Source organism: Astatotilapia calliptera, chromosome 17 (assembly GCF_964374335.1).
Source record: "Astatotilapia calliptera chromosome 17, fAstCal68.1, whole genome shotgun sequence".
NCBI lineage: Eukaryota > Metazoa > Chordata > Actinopteri > Cichliformes > Cichlidae > Astatotilapia > Astatotilapia calliptera.
Genome location: NC_137438.1, coordinates 19,106,589 through 19,127,420, shown reverse-complemented (window position 1 = coordinate 19,127,420; position 20,832 = coordinate 19,106,589). Strand labels below are relative to the sequence as shown.

Below are 20,832 nucleotides of genomic sequence, written 5' to 3'. Positions count from 1 at the left end.
TTAAATCGACATGACTTACTTCCAGCAAAATCCGATAACTAGCGGGGAGATCTGTTTGTATGGGCTTTGCTGACTGCAAATCTGGAAAAACGGAGCACCAAAGAATACAGATCAGATATTTTAGTAATTCAATCATATATATATATATATATATATATTCTTTAACAGATGAATTAATTCAGCACTGAGCACACAGTTTTCTAACCCTGTAAACCACCTGAGCTGATATAATATGAAAATAATAGGGTTTTTATTTCCACGAGAGTTAGACAGTAGTTAGAAAAACCGATTTAATTATCAAACAATCAGTTTTACTGATGGTTTATAGATAATAATGCTTGTGTAAGAAGTTAGACTCAAGGCCCGAAAGTGAGTCACGTTATCTTGAAGTGAAGTTGTATTCTGAGAAAATGCTTCAGTTAGCCTACGTCATTGCAGGAATTTATTTTCTAGAACAGATTTCAAGCAAGCATGAGTTTCTCTTTCTTTGGGTCTGTTTTGCTGGGGTTAATCTCAGGGCTTGTCACACTGCCCTCATGTGATGCTAACATGAGGGGTGAGATTATGTATGGGCCCACTGCTTCTCAGATCTCAGGCTTCCCACCTCAAATCAAACCCAGTGATTATTTAGCTGCCCCTGGAGTGTGTTTATGCTTATTAACTTGTAATTAAAGAAAGTTGATCCGGCCTTGCTACAGGCAGGAGGTGAGTGAAATACCATTACTCATATTACAGGACTGCTTTAAGTTGCTATGACAGAAGTCTTTTATTCTTCACACCGAATTCCATTCAGAGTTTGAGTGATTTAACTTAGCAGGGTGCTGAAATTATTACGGGAAAATTTTGCTTTTAAATATCCAATTTTTAAAAAATCGTTTTTGTTTACCTGAAATCGTTGTTTTTTTTAAAGAAATGTTTTGTATAAAATAATATATTTACCAGGTTAAACTGCAAAAAACTTAATTTAAAAAACAATTTGTTAAAATAGCGTGCCTATTAGTGGCCACTGTTACATTACTCTTACTTTTTTTTAGACACGGCGCTTTTGGTTATAAACGGCCAGTTTTGTTTGTGTGTTTGTTTGTTTTGTTGGTTTTTATGGAGTTCGGCCTAAGCGTCGGCCCAACAATAATTCCACTCGCCTTTAACAGCAGAGAGCTTTTAATGGAAACTGGAACTCCCGACATTTTGTGTTTGCTGTCTCTTAGAGGGCGCTCGTGAGCTAGTCCGCAATGGACGGCGACACAAAAATGTAAATGTTGCCTTGTTACAATTATCTTCTAAAAATTTTCATCGTATTTTTAAACAAATATGTTTTTACAATGACAAACATCATTCTACTTTAATTTTTCACAGATTTCAAGTGCAGTTAAAAAAGTATTTCTGTGCTTATTAGGGACGTCACAGCACCATTAGCAACTTTACGGCAGCTGCCATTTTGATTTCAGGCAAGAAGGCGGCAGCATCAGAGAATTTGTAGCAGCTACCTCTTTGTACCATTACGTTCACTCATCTCAGTCAACTAAATATTCCGAACACTTAAACGTTTCCACTATGTTTTATGTACGCATGTTTATCGTCCATAAATATGTGCCATCAAGAGTTGCCTACTGTCGTAAATACCTTACCAGGCAACTCAGCAAGTATTGGCAGAATAGGTAAATTTGTTTCACAGCGTGAAAAACTAAAACGTAGTGCCGTTTTATTTCAATTCAGACGCAGAATAAATACGGTGTTAGCGAATAATACAATAAAATGTGACCTTTTAAAGCTATAAGCAAGTCTAAGTAACTATTTTAGCCGTGTATCTACACTCACTCCTGCTCACTGAGGAGCGCCCCCTGTTGCGCTCCAGGGTGAAGTGCAGCCATTTTGAGTACAGTGGGACCGACAGGAAGTGGAATGGCTATCTTACAGATCGGCTGTGATAACAGCTCGATGCGGTCCTGCCGGGCTTTAATTCCCTTTAACTGTGACCCTGATCGCTCTGAAGTTGATTCCAGTAGAGTCAACACAGAAGTGGGAGGCAGGTATGTTTCACTGGAAGATTTAGATTAGAGGAAGATTTTTTGGTAAATTTGTGGGCACTTCTCGAGCAGCCGGGGAGCAGTTGTTTGGAGTTAGCTTAGCTCAGATCACCCGCTTCGGTGCTGGCCCTATCACGGGTAAATCTCAGGTTAGCTTACACTACTGAAGGCAGCTTTAAGGTTACCGTCTTCTTTCCATTTCTATGCATGCTTAATAATATTAATGGCTAAGATACGAGCTCTTCTCCAGCGTTTTCTCCTCGTAGTGCTAACATATGGTCGTTAACCCTCAGGTGAAGCTACTGAGCTGTTTTGAGTGAACTTGAGCGATTACAGACACGATAAGCTATATACTGAGCCCGCAGAGTGCACAGCATCAATTTGAGTCAGACTATGTTTTCAAAGCAGATTAAAGCTCTTTAATTTCTCTGTGTTGGAGGACAGTTCAATGCTAAAGACTTTGAGATTTCTGGAAATTGGTATTTACTGAAACAATAATAATTACTAACAAGTTATTTTCAGTAATTCCCCGTGTTTTTATTTTTATGCAGCTTGTCTGTGGTTTTATGTCCCTGTAACTTGAAACCAACCATTACTGACAAGAGAGACGTTTTTGACCAAAACTGTGGTCCTGCTAACATTTCAGAGGTAAATAATCAAACCTTCATCACATGGGACTTCGCTGTCAGGCTGTTTGTGCTTAATGCTTTTTTCATTACAGTAACACACTGTTTAATTTATTAAGCTCTGAGCTCTGTAAAACGTGTAGCACTCTACAAACATTTGTCCAGGTTAAAGCTGATCGATCACAGCTGTGGGAACGTGGTTCCTATCGAGAGTGCTCCTTGGAACCTTTCTGCTGGTGCCACAGTTGCACAAGAGCGGGATGATTGAAGTGTGCACGACACAAGCAAAGAAAGGACATCAGATAACACCCGTGTGTTTGTACCGTGAAAACGCAGGCGCACTCAACTGTCGCGCCACATTTTGTCTGAGATCGACACAAGTGATCTCAGAAACGTGGCGTTTACAGTGGAATAGAGTTTAAAAATCAGTTTTAATCATGTTTGATGAGTTTAAAAACTTTCTAAAGTCAGAGGTTTGTGAGAAAATCGTACATATTAAAGCAGCACACATTTGACAAAGATTTTACAGTTTTTCTGCTCATAAATCTGATGTTATAGCCTTATGCTTTTTCCTGGCAAATTCTCGCTGTACTCTGAGAATGACCACTGCTTTATGACTACACAACCTCTCTCTCCTCCTTAGTTTTGCCTGTATCAGTCCTGGTGTGTCTTCATGTGTTTTAAAGTGCAGATTTCGATATCTTCCTCTGATTTGTGTTGGTATGAAGCTGCTGTGTTTGTATTCTTCCTTTATCTGGATTTATCGGGGTGTCATTTTTGTTTTTCGGTGCCTCTGTTCAGACTCAGGGTTTCTTGTTAAGCGGCCTAGTGAATCACAAGGCTTAGGAGGAATGTCGCCTTGGGCCGACCGTACGCTCGGTGATAAAAGAGCTGTTGTTTTGCACTCTTGTTTTTTCTGCTGAGAAAGCTCTGCTGAGGGTTTTATTTCCTTTCCTGCCGCCTTCTCACCCAGAAAAGAAGAAATGTCTGCAGCCGCCTTTATGAAAGTGGTGCTTGAATCTGCTGAGAGGATGCATCTGTGCCCGTGTGGCGATGTCGTCACCCTGCAGGCTCACATTTTGTAGCTTTAGTAAAGTTTAGCTCCACATTGCCAGTATTTCCTGTTAAGGCCCTCAGACTGCAGAGGAGTGACTCAGTGATCAGTGGGACAGCCACTGTGGGCACCACAGTCTAATGTCCACATCTGGCTTTTGTTCATTTTTCTAAAACCAGCTTTGATGTCGGTGTCTGAAGAAACTACACCGGATAAAATCTGTGACAGAAACGTGCGCTGGTGCCGCCGACCTTTGACACCAGACTCCTCTTCCAGGATTCAAGGAGCTTTATTGTCATTTCCATCACATGTTAACATGAGGTGGAACGAAATTATGTACACATGGTCCCGGAGCTAAAAGAAACAAAATAATGAAGAAACAGAATTTCTTTAAAAAAAAAGAAGTAATAAATAAGTAGTTGTTGTTATTTTTGTTTTTTTAACAAACAGAATAACAAGTAATAAAACAATACGATAAATAAGTATTGCGACCTCTGAGTTCAAATAATTTCCTAATATGCTCATCCTTAAACACTCATGAACTATATTTGTGTTTTTTCTTTAGTCAGGAACTCTCCTGAGATGAAACTCTTTATTTTTGTAACGTTATCAAAGATAACAAAAACAAACAGGATAAAATTAAAATCCGAGCACGAAACGCCAAGCTGCTACGTGCTTTATAGATGGAATTCTCTAATAAACACTTTAAGTGTTTTTAAAGGCTTTACTAAGGTTCAACACAGGAAAATCTGCAGCCTGGGAGAGCCTGGAGGAGGCCGCTGTGTCACCAGTGTAAAGATTTAGCGGTAAATGTGTCCTTATTGGTGTTTTTATAACAACAGAAAATCAAATGGAACGGGCAATGAGGCTGCAGGAGGGTTTATAAGTCGGGAGGCCCGAGGTTCCATTTTATTTATTTTATTTTTTGTTTTTATCACTGCATCCCTCACGGGGGTTTCAAAGCTTCTGTTATAGAGAACAGGCATTGCTGCTTCTGGGGGGATCAGGTGGAATCTTCTTCCAGATGTGGCTGGCTTCTCTGTGCCTCAGCCACAGCTGTCACTTTGTTTTCTATATAAAGTGAATTCTGCTGTGTATGAAATATTAATGGTGTTCATAAGAACTGTGCAGCAGCAGGTGTTTGTTTCAGTTTCACTGCAGAAGCAGAGCGATGTTTTCTGCTTCTCCTCCCGGTTTTCCGTCACACTGTAAAGTAGTGAGGTCAGCGTGTGAGCAAGCAGCGACAGGCTCATGATCTCACTGAGCGGCCTGTGAACCGCCAGACTAACGACACGCTGTAGCTCACAGCTCTTTAAAGGAGTCTGTGAGGTTTTGATTTGAGCTTCCTCTTTCTGTACCATTCACTGTATCGATATCAGCAGCTGTGGTTTGTTATCTATCCTAAACAAAGAGGAAGTGAAGCAAGAGGAACTACAGTGTAAATCTTTCTGACGTATCCTTTGATTGGCGGCAGCGGCTGACCACTACTGACAGACAATCATGTCGTTCCTCAGAGAAACTTTGACACTCTGATATTTAATGCTTTTCAGGGAGCGCTGCCCACGCTGCCTCTTGTTAACAGTCTCTGTTTTCTGTCACTAAAGTGAAGGAGGAGCAGCAGCCTACCTGGTCCCTTTAGCCCACACCTCTATAATGTCCCCACGGCTCCGCCCACACTGACCGTCTTCTCCCCGGCGTGCAGAAAGACACGGCTAGTATGCAGCAGAACTGTCGCAGCTTTTCCATGAAGTGGCGCTGCTGAGAAACGATCAGTCGGGGCTGTACTGCCGGCGCCGCCATGGATGACTTCACTACAAGGACGTATGGCACGAGTGGCCTGGACAACAGACCGCTGTTTGGAGAGACGTCCGCTCGGGTATGATGTCAGCCATTACTGATGTTTCTGCAGGAGAGCGACTGGGCTGTGTATAAAGAGCAAAAGCTGCTGAGGACTACTTTCAGCAGCGGATTAATCTGAATATTTATTAACTGTTGCTTGTACTGAAGTAATTCATTAGAGTCACTTTAGCTGAAAATGATCAGGTCTGATCAGCAGTGCGTAATCCTCAGGGTGATGCACTCATCTGATCTGTTTCTTGCAGGATCGAATCATCAACACGGCAGTGGGGGGATTTACGTCTGTGGTGGTTCTGGTGAGTTCCGCATCGTTCATACAGACCTAAAAAAATGTCACCACACCTGCTCTGGCACACAGGAAGAAGCCGCTCCTGAGTGGGCGGAGGTGAAACCAGCCAGTCTAGCAGCTGCTGCTCTTCTCCTCTCAGTGCAGTGTCTCAATCTTTTTTTTTTCTTTTTTTTTGTCCCTGAACACATCTGTCCATCAGCCAGAGACCTCTTTGATCTAAAACCCATGCTGCTGGTGTCCTGAGACAGAATTACAAAGCCTGACCTTGCCTGTCTGTCTGAAGCTCAGAGTAAGGAGTAGAATAAAGGAACTCAAACTTGGGATTATTTTCATAACTGTTAACAGCATCATTTAATATTTGTGCAGCTAAATTATCCACCAGGTAGCTGGATATCCTTACGGCTAATGATTTGTCAATCACAAGCTGTGAACCAATGAGCATACCTCAGGTAACCCTCCTTTCAACCAAACCAAAGTTCACCAGCTTTTATCTTTTCTTCAGTGTGCCTAAAAACGTGGGACTGAGCCAGTAAGTTTATCAGAAAAGTGTTTCCCGAGGGTCAGCGACATCTCGCCCTGGAGCTATCGGCCATATTGGATGTGATATTAAAAACAGGTCGTGAGGGGAGAATGTTGTTCCCAGACCTGGTGTTGCTAGGTGAAATCGCAGCTGTCTATGGTTTCCTGTAGGCTGAACACGAGACATCAGCATATCTGCAAACACTCACTGAGTGGAACGGCATTAAAACCCCAAAAAGTGGGGGGCAAACAGAAAATGGAACATTCACCTTCAAAGTAAAAGTTGCACATTTTGAAACATGAGCTCTGAGATGAAACCCTTACTTTGAAGGACAACGCTTTCAGTTTGTGTCGCATGACCAGAATGGACAAGTTCATGTCAGCTGACTGCAAAACGGTTGCACGACCAAAAGTGTTAGCAACCACAGCTATCAGAAGTCTTTACCATCTCTGGCTGCGACTGTCGCTTCATGCGGGTTGTGCTCAAAAGAACGTACAGAAGAGTGACGTATGTTCACTAGCATGTATTTTTATTCACGAGCATTTGTTTTGCAGGTGACTGTCATCTGTTCCTTTGTGTTTCCCACGATGCCTCCGCGGCCGCTGAACATCTTCTTCGCCGTGTGCATCCTGCTGACCTGCAGCTCTACGTTAGTGCTGGTAAACAAACATGGCCAAATGCTCACGCAAAGGTCGCCGGGTCACAGAAGGGAGCCTTTAAACGTCTGTTCTCTGTCTTGCAGATATTCTGGTACCGGCAGGGCAACCTGGAGCCCAAATTCAGGAATCTGATCTACTTCATGCTGGCGTCCATCGTGCTGCTGTGTATATGTGCCAACCTCTACTTCCATGACGTCAGGTAAAGGCAGGGCCAAGGAAGCGGGAACAAGGGAACACGTAGCCTTCATGAGCAGGACCAGCGTGAAGGAGTCACATGACCAAAATAATAACTGTTACATAAACTTGAACCTGGTGTGGAATCAGCACCAGTGGGAACTGTGCACAGAGACTTGACTCAGTGTGGGATGATGATGTACTGTAAGAGGCGACAAACTGCTGGAGCACAACACACAGTCGACTGTTTATACGCACAAAAAATCCACCTCTGATTCTCAGAGTCGCTTTAAATCTGACGTCTTTTACATTTATCTTTCCTTCACTCTCACGTTTGATCTGCAGTTCTTTAAAGATATGAGTTTTGATCATTAAACTCCAACAAAACGCCATCAAAGGTCCCATTAACAGGACAGCAGGAGGCAGGAATGCAGGCTGGATGTCAGAGAGCTCCTTTACTCACCAGCTTCGCTCTGTTTTTTCCCAGGGAGAAAGTGTCCAAAAACAAAACCTGTAGTTCCTCTAGTGGCCACTAGAGGCTGGCACCAGCAGTGAGTCGGTAGACTCCCTTGTTAAAACACAGAAATAAACATATTTTTATCCTGATACACTGTTCAAACCTTTAACAGCTGCAGCAGAGATGAACCATGGTGGTGCCCAACAAACCTGAGACGTCACAATGGCCATGTCCATCTTTTATATACAGACTGTGGACATTATGAAGGCATAAACATGTTTTATCCTAAATCTACTTCCAAAGTGGACTCTTCAGAACAATTCAAACATAGACAAGCTCACAAAGGGAACAAAGGACCAGGCCACTGTCATACCATAACCTCATCTTATCTGTTAGTCTGAGAATCTGCTAATTATGGATTATAGTATGCCATGCCACCACCACCCCTTCTCAGGAGAGAAAACGGAAGCTAATGGTGGTGTGTGTCGTCTGTTACCATTAACTAATATAAAAACCCATAGTGGTGCATTCAGGGGGCTTTCTGTCCTCAGCCCAAATTCAGATGTATTCTGCTGCTGTTACCTGCTCAGGTGAGAACCAGGTGGGCTTTTCCTTTAACCTGGATGCAGGCTGTGAGCATGGAGGGAAGCAGCAGTTCAGTACTGTAGACGTTAGCAGGCAGCTGTAGCAGCACATCGGAAATATGCAAACCTGTGTTTTCTCCGTCTGTCGGCTTCTGATAACCGTGTATATAATTACTGTCCACATGTGGCTGAGAGGATTTTAAGTTGGATTTAAATGCCGAATTACACAGACTGCCAATTCTTTGCACTAAGCATTTCTAAATCACACACACTCTCTCTCTACCCTTTTTCTCTCTCAGGCCAGCTGTAGCACCAGTGGAAATGAATGAAAGCTTTGTAAATGGCTTTACCCATAAAGCTGTGTCACTGTTATTAATCTGGCTGTTTCAGATCCATTCAGTCCTCAAGCATCCATTCCTCCTGCTGCTCCTGCTTTATGACCTGTTATTCATATAAGGTTTTCAGTTTTCCAATTTTCCAAAAAACACCATCGAGGGTTTAAAAGCCTTCAGATCCTCTTTTCAATAAAGTTTAAAAAAAAAAAAAAACAGGAGCGGGAGGTTATTTTCCATCTAAAGATAATAAACCTGAGTCTAACAGAAAGAAGACAGAAAACTAACTAGTAGCGACGTTTGGTAGGTTGAATGATGATCAGGTAGAATCTGATACGTCCACAGCACGAGGCAGCATTAGCAACCAGGGAACAATGGCAAGAAGAACCCTGGTGCTTAATTAGTTTGGAGTAAATCCTCCAACCGGCCTGTTTAAAGGGCCAGTTTGCCCAGAATTACCAAACCAGACTATAAACTGGATTCCGCATTAATCATGCAAGGCTGCTTATGTTTACACCAACCGTAAGAAATCACTGCCTCTGTGGGCAGCTATGACTTCTGACTAGTTCAAGCAAAACTCACAAAAAACATCAAAACCAGCAGCACTCCCATCTCTGCGCCATCTGTTGGAATGAATGCTCTCTGAGGGACTATTTTCAGCTGCGGATAAATCCAGCGGGTGTTACAGGCGTTACCAGCTATGAAACAATGGAAACAGAGCTGTGTGTTACAGAGGAACAGGATAAACCTCTTTAGGGCAAATAAGCCCAGCCTTTCGCAATAAAAGCCAACCTGACCACAGCTTCAGGATTATGTTTTTTTTACTTTAAAATTTCACATAAGTTCCTGCTGAAAACAGCAGTTTACGATTTAAAGTCTTCAAAAATGAGCATAAATAAATAAAGGTGTACTTAAGTCATGAAAAAACAGGTGGAAAATGTGTAACATTGAACTATTCCTTTGAGTTCTGTTGATCATTGTCACCATCCCGACAAAACAACTTCATGTAAAATGAAAAAGGATGATTTTTCAGATCCAAGGGTCCATTCACATTAAAGTGTCCAGGCTTTAGAGTCTCTTTGGCACTGCGGTCATTTCATTCAGGGACTCCAAAAATGTTCCGTTTAGTTTTAAAGTGCTTGCATCCGTTAAAGAGGAAACGGGAAGCAGGAGAGGAGGGAGTATCACAGTCTGACATGCCGGGTCAAGCCCAAGGGTGGAGGTGTCGCCCTGAGCGACAGCTGCAGCGGGAAGTCCGACTCAGTCAGAGACTTCCTGGTTTTCCAAGATGGGATCTGATGAAAAACAAAGGAAGTGACGCTCAGGTGAAATTCGTGCAGCAGTATGAATACTCTGATTACACACTTGGAGAGAAACTTCAGGCTATATTTTTCATGTTAAACAATTCTTGTTTCTTTAATTTATTTTTCTATTTTTAATCATCAGAATTTCCAAGTGCACCACAGGGGTAGAGGGCATCAGATTTGGAAGCCTGGGTATTTTCACCACCCCGCCATACAGCTGGGCGGCGTGGACACTAAAGCACAACCTCATCATTTAAAAGACACGAAGGCTTGAAAACCCAATCAAACAGTGTGAATTTAAAGCAGCGCACGCAGCACACAGGGACTCGTCTCTGAGCAGTAAAGGAGATGCTGAGCCTCGTGGGTCACGGTTGCCATAGTTTCACTGACAGGAGGCAGAGCATAGATTCGCAGTTACGTTCTACTTTAACTGTGTGTGCGTGTTACCCGTTAGTGTGCTACTGATGTTGGGAGGAGACACGATCAGCACGGCACTCCCAGACGTTATCCCAGAATGCACCATTGGAGCCTCCATCGGGGGGGAACGCAGGCCCTGACACACACACAAACACACACTGTTGTATTGTTCAGTCATCATTGTGTGCTCCCTCTGGGTACAAGGACAACACAGCTGACTTGGTTGTGTTGTGACCCCACCCTCCCCCCTTGTTTTTTCTCACTGTACAAATATATTTATTTGTTTTGTTTAAGTTAAAATTCTTACATATTCTGGTCATAAAAAAGTTTTAATCCACAAAACTGGCTTCTATTATTTTGTCCACCCCTTTATTTCTCAACAAAAACAGAACGATACTAACAGAAAGCTTTTCGAATTAAAAGCACGCAAACAACGTGTGAGGAAAAACTGAAGCTTCTACTTTGTCTGTGTCACTGAAGCCATTCGTCATTGGCTCCTGAGTTTCCGTGGCGACACTCTCCGACCCCTCCAACAGACTTGCGGCGTCGAGACGATCGTCCTGGCCCCGGGTCTCAGTCTCCACCACCAGCTGCTGCTGGCTGAGGGCTTCAGAGGAGGAGGAGGCGGGGTCAGAGGTGACAGTCTGGATGATGACGCCATCGCTGGAGCAGAGACTGTCGGCCTGGAGATGGAAAGCATGTGAAAAGACGCACACACACACGTTTACCCTCAGCAGGGCAATAAACTGACCGACAGACTGTGGAGGATAATGTGTTCATGAGATGAGGGCGAGGAGCTCGTCGTCAGGGTAACGGTGCTGTTATTGGCTAAGCTCAATGGAAGGCCCTGATTGGGTGTCGTCTGGAGGTAGTAGGTTCCCGGGGTGCCGGTGGGCTGCAGGTGGAACGACTGCACAAAGAAAAGGTTTTAAATTCATTCATATTCATGTGTTTTATTGTGAAAGGCGCTCGTGGTGCTTACCGGCAGGATCTCAAAGGTCTGCAGCGCTCCAGCATTCAGTGTGATGGTCTCGCTGTCGCTAGCTGCTGCCGCTGAATCTGACGCTAACACAGAAACACAAACAGAGCAACAGTCAGAGGTCTCGCTGTCAGGACAAGAACATCTTCAGCTGCAGGCAGCACACCTGTTACACGCTGTCCAACAGGTAAACCTCAGTCACCTTCTTCTCTGATTCATCAGCGTAGTCTGGTTCTAATTCTTCTTCTTCTATGGTGGTTTAGTATCTCCATAAAAAAAAATAGTGTGGCCACAGCAGCAGCACACGCAGAGGAAGTGAACATGTGGGTGGTGTAGTGCAGGCGTGCGAGGCTCACCCAGGTGTGTGATCTGCAGCGGGATCTGTAAGGGAATCTGCAGTGCGGCCACAGAGCTAGGGGCGGGGCTGGCTCCGCCGCTGTTCTCGTCTAATCGGGTGAGTCGGATCTGAAGGGAGGAGGGGCTGCCCGGAACAGATGCTGACTGCGAGGAGGCCATGAGCTCCTGGAGGCCCTTCAGGAGGACTAGCAACGCAAACCACATCACGAGATTTTAATAATAGAAGAAGAGAATCAGAAACATGAGGAAATAAATGACGGTATTAATTTGTGTGTGTGTGTGTGTGTGTGTGTGTGTGTGTGTGTGTGTGTGTGTGTGTGTGTGTGTGTGTGTGTGTGTATCCATACCACTGAAGGGGATGTCCTTGTGATTGGCCACTTGTCTCTTGATGCTCCACCACTTTGATCGGAGCCACTGGGGTGATCGAACGCTGCTCCATCCGCCGGCGAGATCCTCCCACTTAATTTCATTCTCATCATCCACGTCAAGCTCTGATATCCTGAAACACGGTATCAAGCTTACACATGGTTTACTATGCTTGCTCACACACACGTGTGCACGCCCACACCGCCGTACCTGCGTACAAGATTCAAGTCATCTTCCTTCGTCCACTCAGTTCCTCCACTGTGCTTCCAGTTCAGGTAGTTCAGCCATTTAGACCGACACTGCTTTTCTGAGCGTGTGCGGACTCGATCAGCCACCGTCGCCCATGACACGCCTCCTGTGACCGCCGACCCCGGTGACACCCCTGCCATCTCGTATACGACCTCGGCAAGCCGTCGCTCCTCGTCCTCGCTCCATTTACCTGGTTTTTAAAAACAGAGCGAATTTTAAAATAAAAGCAAGCATTTAAATATCTCTACAAGTACAAACGGCTGCTGTGCAGTACCTGTGTTGCACGTGTCCTTCATCAGCCGGCAGCGATCTTTCACAGAGGATGCACTGCGACCTAGTGCAGCACCGATAGTCGCCCAGTCGTTCCCGTGTTTCTCCCTCAACCTAAACGCATCACATATAAACACGGGTTAGTGTGAAATCCATTTTACACCGTCATCAAGCGCTCGTTAAAACAAAGTTGTACTTACGCCTTCAGCTTCTCGATCTCATCAGGAGTGTACCTAAGACACAAACCACTCCTTAAACAAAAACCAACAAACTTGCACTGCCTTTCTTACACCATCTTTTCTCTGTGCACTCACTTGCCGACATGGTTGCGGTTGTCGTACATCCGGAGGACTCGTCTGTAGACGGCAAACAGCGGCCTGTTCAATCCCAACGCCACGGAGCGGTAGAAGTCCTTCCTCTCCTCTTTGGACATCTCAAAGATGATCTCTGCCGGGTCCTCGATGCCGCGGCCCTGAGATCGTGGCCACAAGAACAGTTTAACGTCATCAGACGTCACAGAGGCAGAAATTATGTCAGGGACCAACCCCACGTACCTTCACGTACTGGTCGATGTTCCTCATGAGGATGTCGATCTCCTCTTTAGACCACATGCCCTGTTTCCACTTATGACCTGAAAAGGAAGAGACATGAAAACCTGCATTGTTTCTAATGAACAGCAGGGGGTGACTCGTCTGGACTCCAGCCATATGAAAGTCTTTCCTGAGGAGTTCATGGTTCCAGTCGCTGGTTTGAGTAAAAAATTATGTTTATTTTATACATTCTGGTTTCATTTAAAGTCAAAAAGGAGAAGAAAAATCAGCTTTTAACCAGACTTTTTTTTCCCTTTGTTAAGTTTGGCTTTATTAGAACTTTTTATTGTGTACTTTGCTGCTGCTAACGGACTCCAACATCCATCGAGGCGGACTACGAGGTGTGCAGTAGGAGTCCTAAATAAACATCATGCTGTCTTCAACAGGACTCTAAACTAGAGTCTGACACCATGAAGTCATCAGGAAAGAGTTCACTGAGCTCATTTTCACACAGACTTCCAAACAGTCGGACTTCTTTTGGGCCGTGCTGTTTTCTCTAAGCCTCTCAGTGAGCTGCATTCACTGTCTGCTACAGAGGTTCTGGCCTCGTTGGTACCTTTATTAGCCAGCGTGTCTTTGTCTTCTTTAGTTGTGAACCAGGCCTGACTGACAGGCGACACCTCCGTCTTCTGATTGGCTGAGAGGGAGTCTTCATCTTCCTGTAGGATCTGCAAACACAAAGTGATCAAAATGAAAACCTCTGTTCAGTCACACCCCGTTCTCTTACATTTAATCCATTTCATATAAATAAAACTCCTTTTTGTTTTCCGTCACTTTGTTTTTATTAAAGCAGAAACAGCTCACTTTTAACTGGTGGCTCATCCTTACAGGAAACTACACAGAGCAAACACAGAACGCTTAGAATAAGAAAAAAGGAGCCTGAGCACCACCTGAATCTGAGTGACGCTGTCCTCAGAGAGCTCGTCCGCCGTGGGCGTCATCGTCACCTCAAAGGTCTCCGCCTGAGTGTCCGACACTGAGAAACGACACGGAAAATCTTTTACCCTCGAACCTTATTATCCCGCCAGAAACCCAAACAACTTCACATATCTGAAGCTTTATTTGTGCCATTTAATGCAGACATTAACAGCAAACACCATAAACCAGCATGAGGATGATGACGTCACCAGCAGGTACAGTGGGGCAAAAAAGTATTTAGTCAGCCACCGATTGTGCAAGTTCCCCCACTTAAAATGATGACAGAGGTCAGTAATTTGCACCAGAGGTACACTTCAACTGTGAGAGACAGAATGTGAAAAAAAAAATCCATGAATCCACATGGTAGGATTTGTAAAGAATTTATTCGTAAATCAGGGTGGAAAATAAGTATTTGGTCAATAACAAAAATACAACTCAATACTTTGTAACATAACCTTTGTTGGCAATAACAGAGGTCAAACGTTTACTATAGGTCTTTACCAGGTTTGCACACACAGTAGCTGGTATTTTGGCCCATTCCTCCATGCAGATCTTCTCGAGAGCAGTGATGTTTTGGGGCTGTCGCCGAGCAACACGGACTTTCAACTCCCGCCACAGATTTTCTATGGGGTTGAGGTCTGGAGACTGGCTAGGCCACTCCAGGACTTTCAAATGCTTCTTACGGAGCCACTCATTTGTTGCCCGGGCGGTGTGTTTTGGATCATTGTCATGTTGGAAGACCCAGCCTCGTTTCATCTTCAAAGTTCTCACTGATGGAAGGAGGTTTTGGCTCAAAATCTCACGATACATGGCCCCATTCATTCTGTCCTTAACACGGATCAGTCGTCCTGTCCCCTTGGCAGAAAAACAGCCCCATAGCATGATGTTTCCACCCCCATGCTTCACAGTAGGTATGGTGTTCTTGGGATGCAACTCAGTATTCTTCTTCCTCCAAACACGACGAGTTGAGTTTATACCAAAAAGTTCTACTTTGGTTTCATCTGACCACATGACATTCTCCCAATCCTCTGCTGTATCATCCATGTGCTCTCTGGCAAACTTCAGACGGGCCTGGACATGCACTGGCTTCAGCAGCGGAACACGTCTGGCACTGCGGGATTTGATTCCCTGCCGTTGTAGTGTGTTACTGATGGTGACCTTTGTTACTTTGGTCCCAGCTCTCTGCAGGTCATTCACCAGGTCCCCCCGTGTGGTTCTGGGATCTTTGCTCACCGTTCTCATGATCATTTTGACCCCACGGGATCAGATCTTGTGTGGAGCCCCAGATCAAGGGAGATTATCAGTGGTCTTGTATGTCTCCCATTTTCTGATGATTGCGCCCACAGTTGATTTTTTCACACCAAGCTGCTTGCCTATTGTAGATTCACTCTTCCCAGTCTGGTGCAGGTCTACAATACTTTTCCTGGTGTCCTTCGAAGGCTCTTTGGTCTTGGCCATGGCGGAGTTTGGAGTCTGACTGTTTGAGGCTGTGGACAGGTGTCTTTTATACAGATGATGAGTTCAAACAGGTGCCATTCATACAGGTAACAAGTGGGGGACAGAAAAGCTTCTTACAGAAGACGTTACAGGTCTGTGAGAGCCAGAGATTTTCCTTGTTTGAGGTGACCAAATACTTATTTTCCACCCTAATTTACGAATAAATTCTTTACAAATCCTACCATGTGGATTCATGGATTTTTTTTTCACATTCTGTCTCTCACAGTTGAAGTGTACCTCTGGTGCAAATTACTGACCTCTGTCATCATTTTAAGTGGGGGAACTTGCACAATCGGTGGCTGACTAAATACTTTTTTGCCCCACTGTACTTTCTGGCTAAGGAGACCAGGATCTGAACAATCTGAGTTACCTCACTTGTATTTTCTGTTATTTTTGCTGGATTTGAGTAAATTTAGAGTTTGAGTAAATAAAAACCCTGTGATCAGGATGCAGCTGCAGCAGCTGTTAGCAGCAACCGTGTGAGGTGATTTCAGTGTGACTCACTGTAGTCATGAACGGGGAACGGTCCAGAGCTCGTCTGACCTGGCAACGTGACGACGGAGAACTGAGGCGTGTCCGAGTTTTCCTGCTCGTGTGTGGAGAGTCGCAGCTTCTTCTGGAGTGGCTCCGAGTCCTCGTCTGCACACACACACACACACACACACACAGGGCGACCGTGGCTCAGGGGGTTGGGAATCGCATCTGTAACCGGAAGGTCGCCGGTTCGATCCCTGGGCTCTCTGTCCTGGTCGTTGTGTCCCTGGGCAAGACACTTTACCCTACTTGCCTACTGGTGTTGGCCAGAGGGGCCGATGGCGCGATATGGCAGCCTCGCTTCTGTCAGTCTGCCCCAGGGCAGCTGTGGCTACAACTGTAGCTGCCTCCACCAGTGAGAGTGAATGAATAGTGGTATTGTAAAGCGCTTTGGGTGCCTTGAAAAGCGCTATATAAATCCAATCCATTACACACACAATTATTTCTATAGCCTTAATCTGACAAAAACATCATCTAAAGTTTTTGTTGTTATTTTTAGTTTCACTTTTATATTAATTGGGGTTTTTCTTACGTATACGTTTTAAGAAGTGTCACATTTATTAGAAAAAACAACTTTTTTTTTTTTTTAAATTGGGTAATTTCAAAACTTGGAAAATTATCAGGAGAAAAATTCATTTATGAGGAAAAAAAGACAAATTATCAGAAAAAATGACCAATTTACATGAATTTAAAAAATTCAAAAAAACTTAAAAACTGAAAAATATGAGGAAAACGCTCAAATTTATAGGAAAAATGACAAGAAAACATCACAAATTTGAACCCTGGCTGTTCTGTTTCCACTCAGGTGCAGTGTAAGAGAAACAAACCCACAGGAGCAAAAAAGTAAATAAATAAATGTGACAATTAAAAAAACAAAAGTGTTTTAATTTAATCAAAATCACCACACAGAATGTTAAAATTAAAAACCCTGAACATACTTTAAGTGTACTGATTAGTTACTGATGGGATTTTTGTGTGTGTGTGTGTGTGTGTGTGTGTGTGTGTGTGTGTGTGTGTGTGTGTGTGTGTGTGTGGACCCACCAGAGGGAGGACAGTGCAGTATGATGCTTCCATCACTGTCCTGAGTGAGCGTGACAGATTTGACGTTTTCTAAAGCGCCGGCGTCGTCGTCCTCTGCTGCTAAACTCATCCTGCAGCTGCAGAGAGACACAAAGACGAACTCAGAGCGATTTCACAGCCACAGGTGTTCTCAGGTACTAATTTCTCTACGAACACACCAAATTATCACAATTTGGTGTGTTCATAGTAGGCTGCAAAGCGGCTTGTAGGTTAGAGGCGCCCTATATAGGATTATTCTCTCTTTTTTCTCGATCAGCGTCTGCTATACTCAATGATATAATAGAAGAAGTGCTGAAGCAGCTTCTTTGGTATTTACAGGGTTCAACCGGCTGTTATTTTGGCATCAAACACCTCAGGGTCACCTCAATCAGTTAGAAACCTTCATAAGAAAAACTATTTACAGCAAAGATCTGCAAGGACTGGGACGGATTTCGACTCTGTGGGTGCCTGAAGATGGGAAAATCAAGATTTCTACACACTAGATCTGACTAATGACTAATCTCAGTCCTGATTAAGCTTGTTAATTATTTGCTTCTTTAAAAAAATAGTAATAAAATGTCACTTTCCAAGTGAGTCATTTTTCTGTCCAACCATCAGGGTTTTTCTAGCTCCAAATGGGTCATTTGGGTGATTGATCACATAATTATATTTTTTAAATATGTACATATATTATATATAGAAAAAAAATCACACTAACTGCCTAAAACTCAAATTTCACTGACAGTGATAAAATAATAACAACAACAATAATAATAATAATAATAAAAACAATGCACATGGCACAGTTAGCACCCTCTTAATAAAAAGAAGCACAACACGGTAAATAAAACATCATTTATTAATTTTAGGTGAGGTATAGAAGTGTTGCTTTTGTAATTTTTAAGACATGTTATGATGCTGAGTTTGCAAAAATGAAAGTATCAAATGTTTTAGCAGATGTTTTTTATAATGAAAAAGAGCTGATAGGCAACTAAACTAAAAATCACAGTCAGAACTCCCTTCTGAAATCTGACACTTTAAGCTAAGCGCCATCACTGTGACTCAGTTCCAGCAGTGTCACTGTAGATGTGTGATGCATGTGATCTTACACCGGTTTATGAAGACAATAAATACTGTAAACCATACAAGTTAACATGTGTTACTTTTATTGTGTACACGCCAAGCTGCTTTGAAAAACAGAAGGATTAAAAGAAAAATTGAATGCTCACAGACAGTTCTTTTCCCCAACAATAAAGTATAATAACATTTGTTATTATCAGATGCGGCCGGTAAATTCAGGGGAGTACCTATCATTTTTTACGTGATTTATAAAATGTAATAATTCTACCCTGCTCGCTGCCGCCCCCCACTGTTTTGAGGGGAAATATAACAAACAAAGAAAGGTGTAAATTATTTTCAAATATTCCGCATTTCTTTGACAGCGAGTTCACAGAATTTAAGTCTTTAATGTTTTCCTTCAATTTACGATCAATGATATGTTTACTGGCATTTAATTATCAAAACTCTATCAAATTTGGAGGTTTTTAAACGGAGTTTGGCGGACGCTGCTGTGCATCGTTATTTACACTGATGAAAAGATCGATTCTGCGCAGACTAACGCATCTTTAATGGTACGCTTACATGAATATTAGAAAAGAGACCAGCGCTGTTCTAACGCATAAGCTGTAATGTGATACGAACAAAGACCGGCATTCCCAACACTCAGTGACGCTGACTCCATGCTAACCGTTAGCCTGCTGAAAGCTAAGCAGCTGAATGAAAGACGAAAACTCTCCGGCGCCATGTTAGTCGACAAGCTGCAGCTTATGGCGTCTGTGCAGTTTGACACTGTTTTTGCGCTTTATTCTCGGCTTTGGTGCAGTTTTTATGGCTCCGAGTTTTCTCCGCACCTCTCACTGGCTTCGACTACCAAACAGACGGTGAATTTTACTTTTGATTTGGCTACTTACTTCCTGTTTTTAGTCCGGGAACTTGCAAGTTACCAGGATGAAGGTAAGTGCCAGGATGGAGGCTCGGCTGCGCGAAGGCCAGCGGGCTGCCAGGTCCGTACAGTATCCGTAAATTGTTCATGCCTATGTTAATTATATTTCATGGTTTTTAATAAACGACATCTACGACTGAAGCGCCATAAAAAGGTAAAAAGGAAAACACATTTTTGTTTGATTAAAACATGTAACAAATCAATAAAACTGAAAGTTGTAAGAGTAAAAAATATGAGGTTGTCTTTCCCCTCGTGAATTTTGCATTTTTCTCTGGCAAATGTGTGATGAGTTGTTGTTGTTTTTTTTAATTTAACAAGTTTTTTTTTCTCATTTGTGTTTTATTGGTTTTCTTATTTATACAACATGTACAACAATACAACTTAATCACAGTGTGTGTGTTGGGCGGGGGGGAACAAGACAAAAACAAACAAACCACAAAATACAACGAGATTATACAAAATCGGGCCTCCCATTTTGTACATAGTTCAACCATTTCGAGCAGTATTCGTCAAATGAGTCCGCCTGCAACTTTAGCCTAAAAGTTATTCTTTCCATAACAAAAATAGTATATATCACGTCAGTCCACTCATTTATAGTAGGAGTATCCTCATTAAGCCAACAACGGGTTATGGCCTTTTTGGAAGCTACCAACAGCACACTGAACAAATATTGATCCGCTTTACATAGTTTAAGACTCTAACTTACCTAGGTACAATACTGCAAAATTAAATTGTATTTTCTTTTGGAAGATTGTTTCCAGGACCTTATGTATTTCCTTCAAAAATGGAGCCACACAAGGACATTCCCAAAAAATGTGGAAATGATTTGCTGCTGCATGTCCACACTGCCTCCAGCATGTTGTCTTATGGGAATAATTGGATTTTTGAGCCGGGGTATTAAAATAATGAATTACATTCTTCCAACTGAATTCCCTCCACGAGGAGGCGCTTGTTACCGACCATTGCTGCCTACAGATCCCATCCCATTCCTCTCCTGTTAGGGATAGATTACCCTCTGTTCCCATCTTGCTTTAACATATCTTGTATCATGACCCCAGGTTGGTCAGTGAACGATATAATATAGAAATAATTTGTTGATAGGGTGCATCTCTAAATGCATTCTCGAATATGTAAATAATTTCTTCATTCCCAGTCGATAACTGGTGATGTTTTAGCTTTTATTCAGGAAGTCCCTCAGTTGCAAATATCTAAAAAAAAGTCTTGATTTTGCAACCCAAACTTATTCTTAAGGTCCTGGAAACTCATCACTTTTCCGTCTTTCAACAAGGTACTGTATGTGGTGAGACCTTTATTAGCCCACCACCTAAGAAATCCAGCTCTGTGATTTAATTGATACTTTTAAGTACTCTTTTCCATGTCTGTATTGAGCTTACCATCCAATGGTTGCCCGGGGCTCCCAGGAGACGTAACTTTGAGGGATCTCCTATCAGTGCCCCGATAGGGAAGTTGCCTCCCAAGGAAAATTCCACTTCCTTCCATCTTGAACAATATCCAGGTTTACACCAGCCCACCAGAGTCCTTATTTGGGTGTTCCTATAATAAGTCATGTAGGCAAGGGAGGCCCAGTCCTCCTCTATCCTTGGGAAGCTGAAGTGTTTTAAACTTAACTCTTGGCTTTTTACCTGCCCATATAAATCTGGAGAGGATCCTATCCCATTCTGCTATCTATCAGTATCTATCAGGGCTTTCT

General features: G+C 43.1%; 2 protein-coding genes across 9 annotated transcripts; one reads left to right on the top strand and one right to left on the bottom strand.

Annotated features, from left to right (window-relative positions):
• The first annotated feature begins 598 nt into the window (after window positions 1-598).
• Window positions 599-10,642, top strand: tmem243b (transmembrane protein 243, mitochondrial b). 7 transcript variants are annotated; one of them, XM_026146050.2, is made up of 6 exons: window positions 1,888-2,030; window positions 2,579-2,675; window positions 5,410-5,583; window positions 5,810-5,860; window positions 6,928-7,032; window positions 7,116-10,642. In XM_026146050.2, the coding sequence occupies exons 3-6, from the start codon at window positions 5,506-5,508 to the stop codon at window positions 7,233-7,235; spliced, it is 354 nt and encodes a 117-aa protein (XP_026001835.1). In that variant the 5' UTR covers window positions 1,888-2,030; window positions 2,579-2,675; window positions 5,410-5,505; the 3' UTR covers window positions 7,236-10,642. The 7 variants fall into 7 exon arrangements, with proteins under 7 accessions (XP_080148175.1, XP_026001833.1, XP_026001835.1 ...); XM_026146045.2 differs by having other exon boundaries at window positions 1,889-2,030; window positions 5,312-5,583; XM_080292049.1 differs by lacking the exons at window positions 1,888-2,030; window positions 2,579-2,675 and adding an exon at window positions 599-705 and having other exon boundaries at window positions 5,312-5,583.
• On the bottom strand, window positions 9,383-19,208 carry dmtf1 (cyclin D binding myb-like transcription factor 1). 2 transcript variants are annotated; one of them, XM_026146039.2, is made up of 17 exons: window positions 19,090-19,208; window positions 17,102-17,217; window positions 16,031-16,165; window positions 14,002-14,087; window positions 13,668-13,779; window positions 13,076-13,152; window positions 12,836-12,993; window positions 12,722-12,754; window positions 12,526-12,635; window positions 12,213-12,441; window positions 11,984-12,135; window positions 11,636-11,821; window positions 11,283-11,365; window positions 11,052-11,210; window positions 10,762-10,983; window positions 10,331-10,436; window positions 9,383-9,874 (listed from the first exon to the last, which is right to left on the bottom strand). In XM_026146039.2, exons 2-17 carry the CDS (start codon window positions 17,208-17,210, stop codon window positions 9,840-9,842), a joined length of 1,992 nt encoding a protein of 663 aa, XP_026001824.1. In that variant the 5' UTR covers window positions 17,211-17,217; window positions 19,090-19,208; the 3' UTR covers window positions 9,383-9,839. The 2 variants fall into 2 exon arrangements, with proteins under 2 accessions (XP_026001824.1, XP_080148160.1); XM_080292034.1 differs by lacking the exon at window positions 19,090-19,208 and adding an exon at window positions 18,867-19,083.
• Window positions 19,209-20,832: the final 1,624 nt, after the last annotated feature.

Coding starts and splice junctions, on each gene's coding strand:
- tmem243b (XM_080292049.1), top strand. CDS start 5,506: ATGGATGACTTCACTACAAGGACGTATGGCACGAGTGGCCTGGACAAC. Junction 5,584..5,809: donor TTGGAGAGACGTCCGCTCGG/GTATGATGTCAG, acceptor TGTTTCTTGCAG/GATCGAATCATCAACACGGC. Junction 5,861..6,927: donor TTACGTCTGTGGTGGTTCTG/GTGAGTTCCGCA, acceptor TTTGTTTTGCAG/GTGACTGTCATCTGTTCCTT.
- dmtf1 (XM_026146039.2), bottom strand. CDS start 17,210: ATGAGTTTAGCAGCAGAGGACGACGACGCCGGCGCTTTAGAAAACGTC. Junction 13,780..14,001: donor ACAGCGTCACTCAGATTCAG/GTGGTGCTCAGG, acceptor TTGTGTTTGCAG/ATCCTACAGGAAGATGAAGA. Junction 11,211..11,282: donor AGACCTTTGAGATCCTGCCG/GTAAGCACCACG, acceptor TTCTTTGTGCAG/TCGTTCCACCTGCAGCCCAC.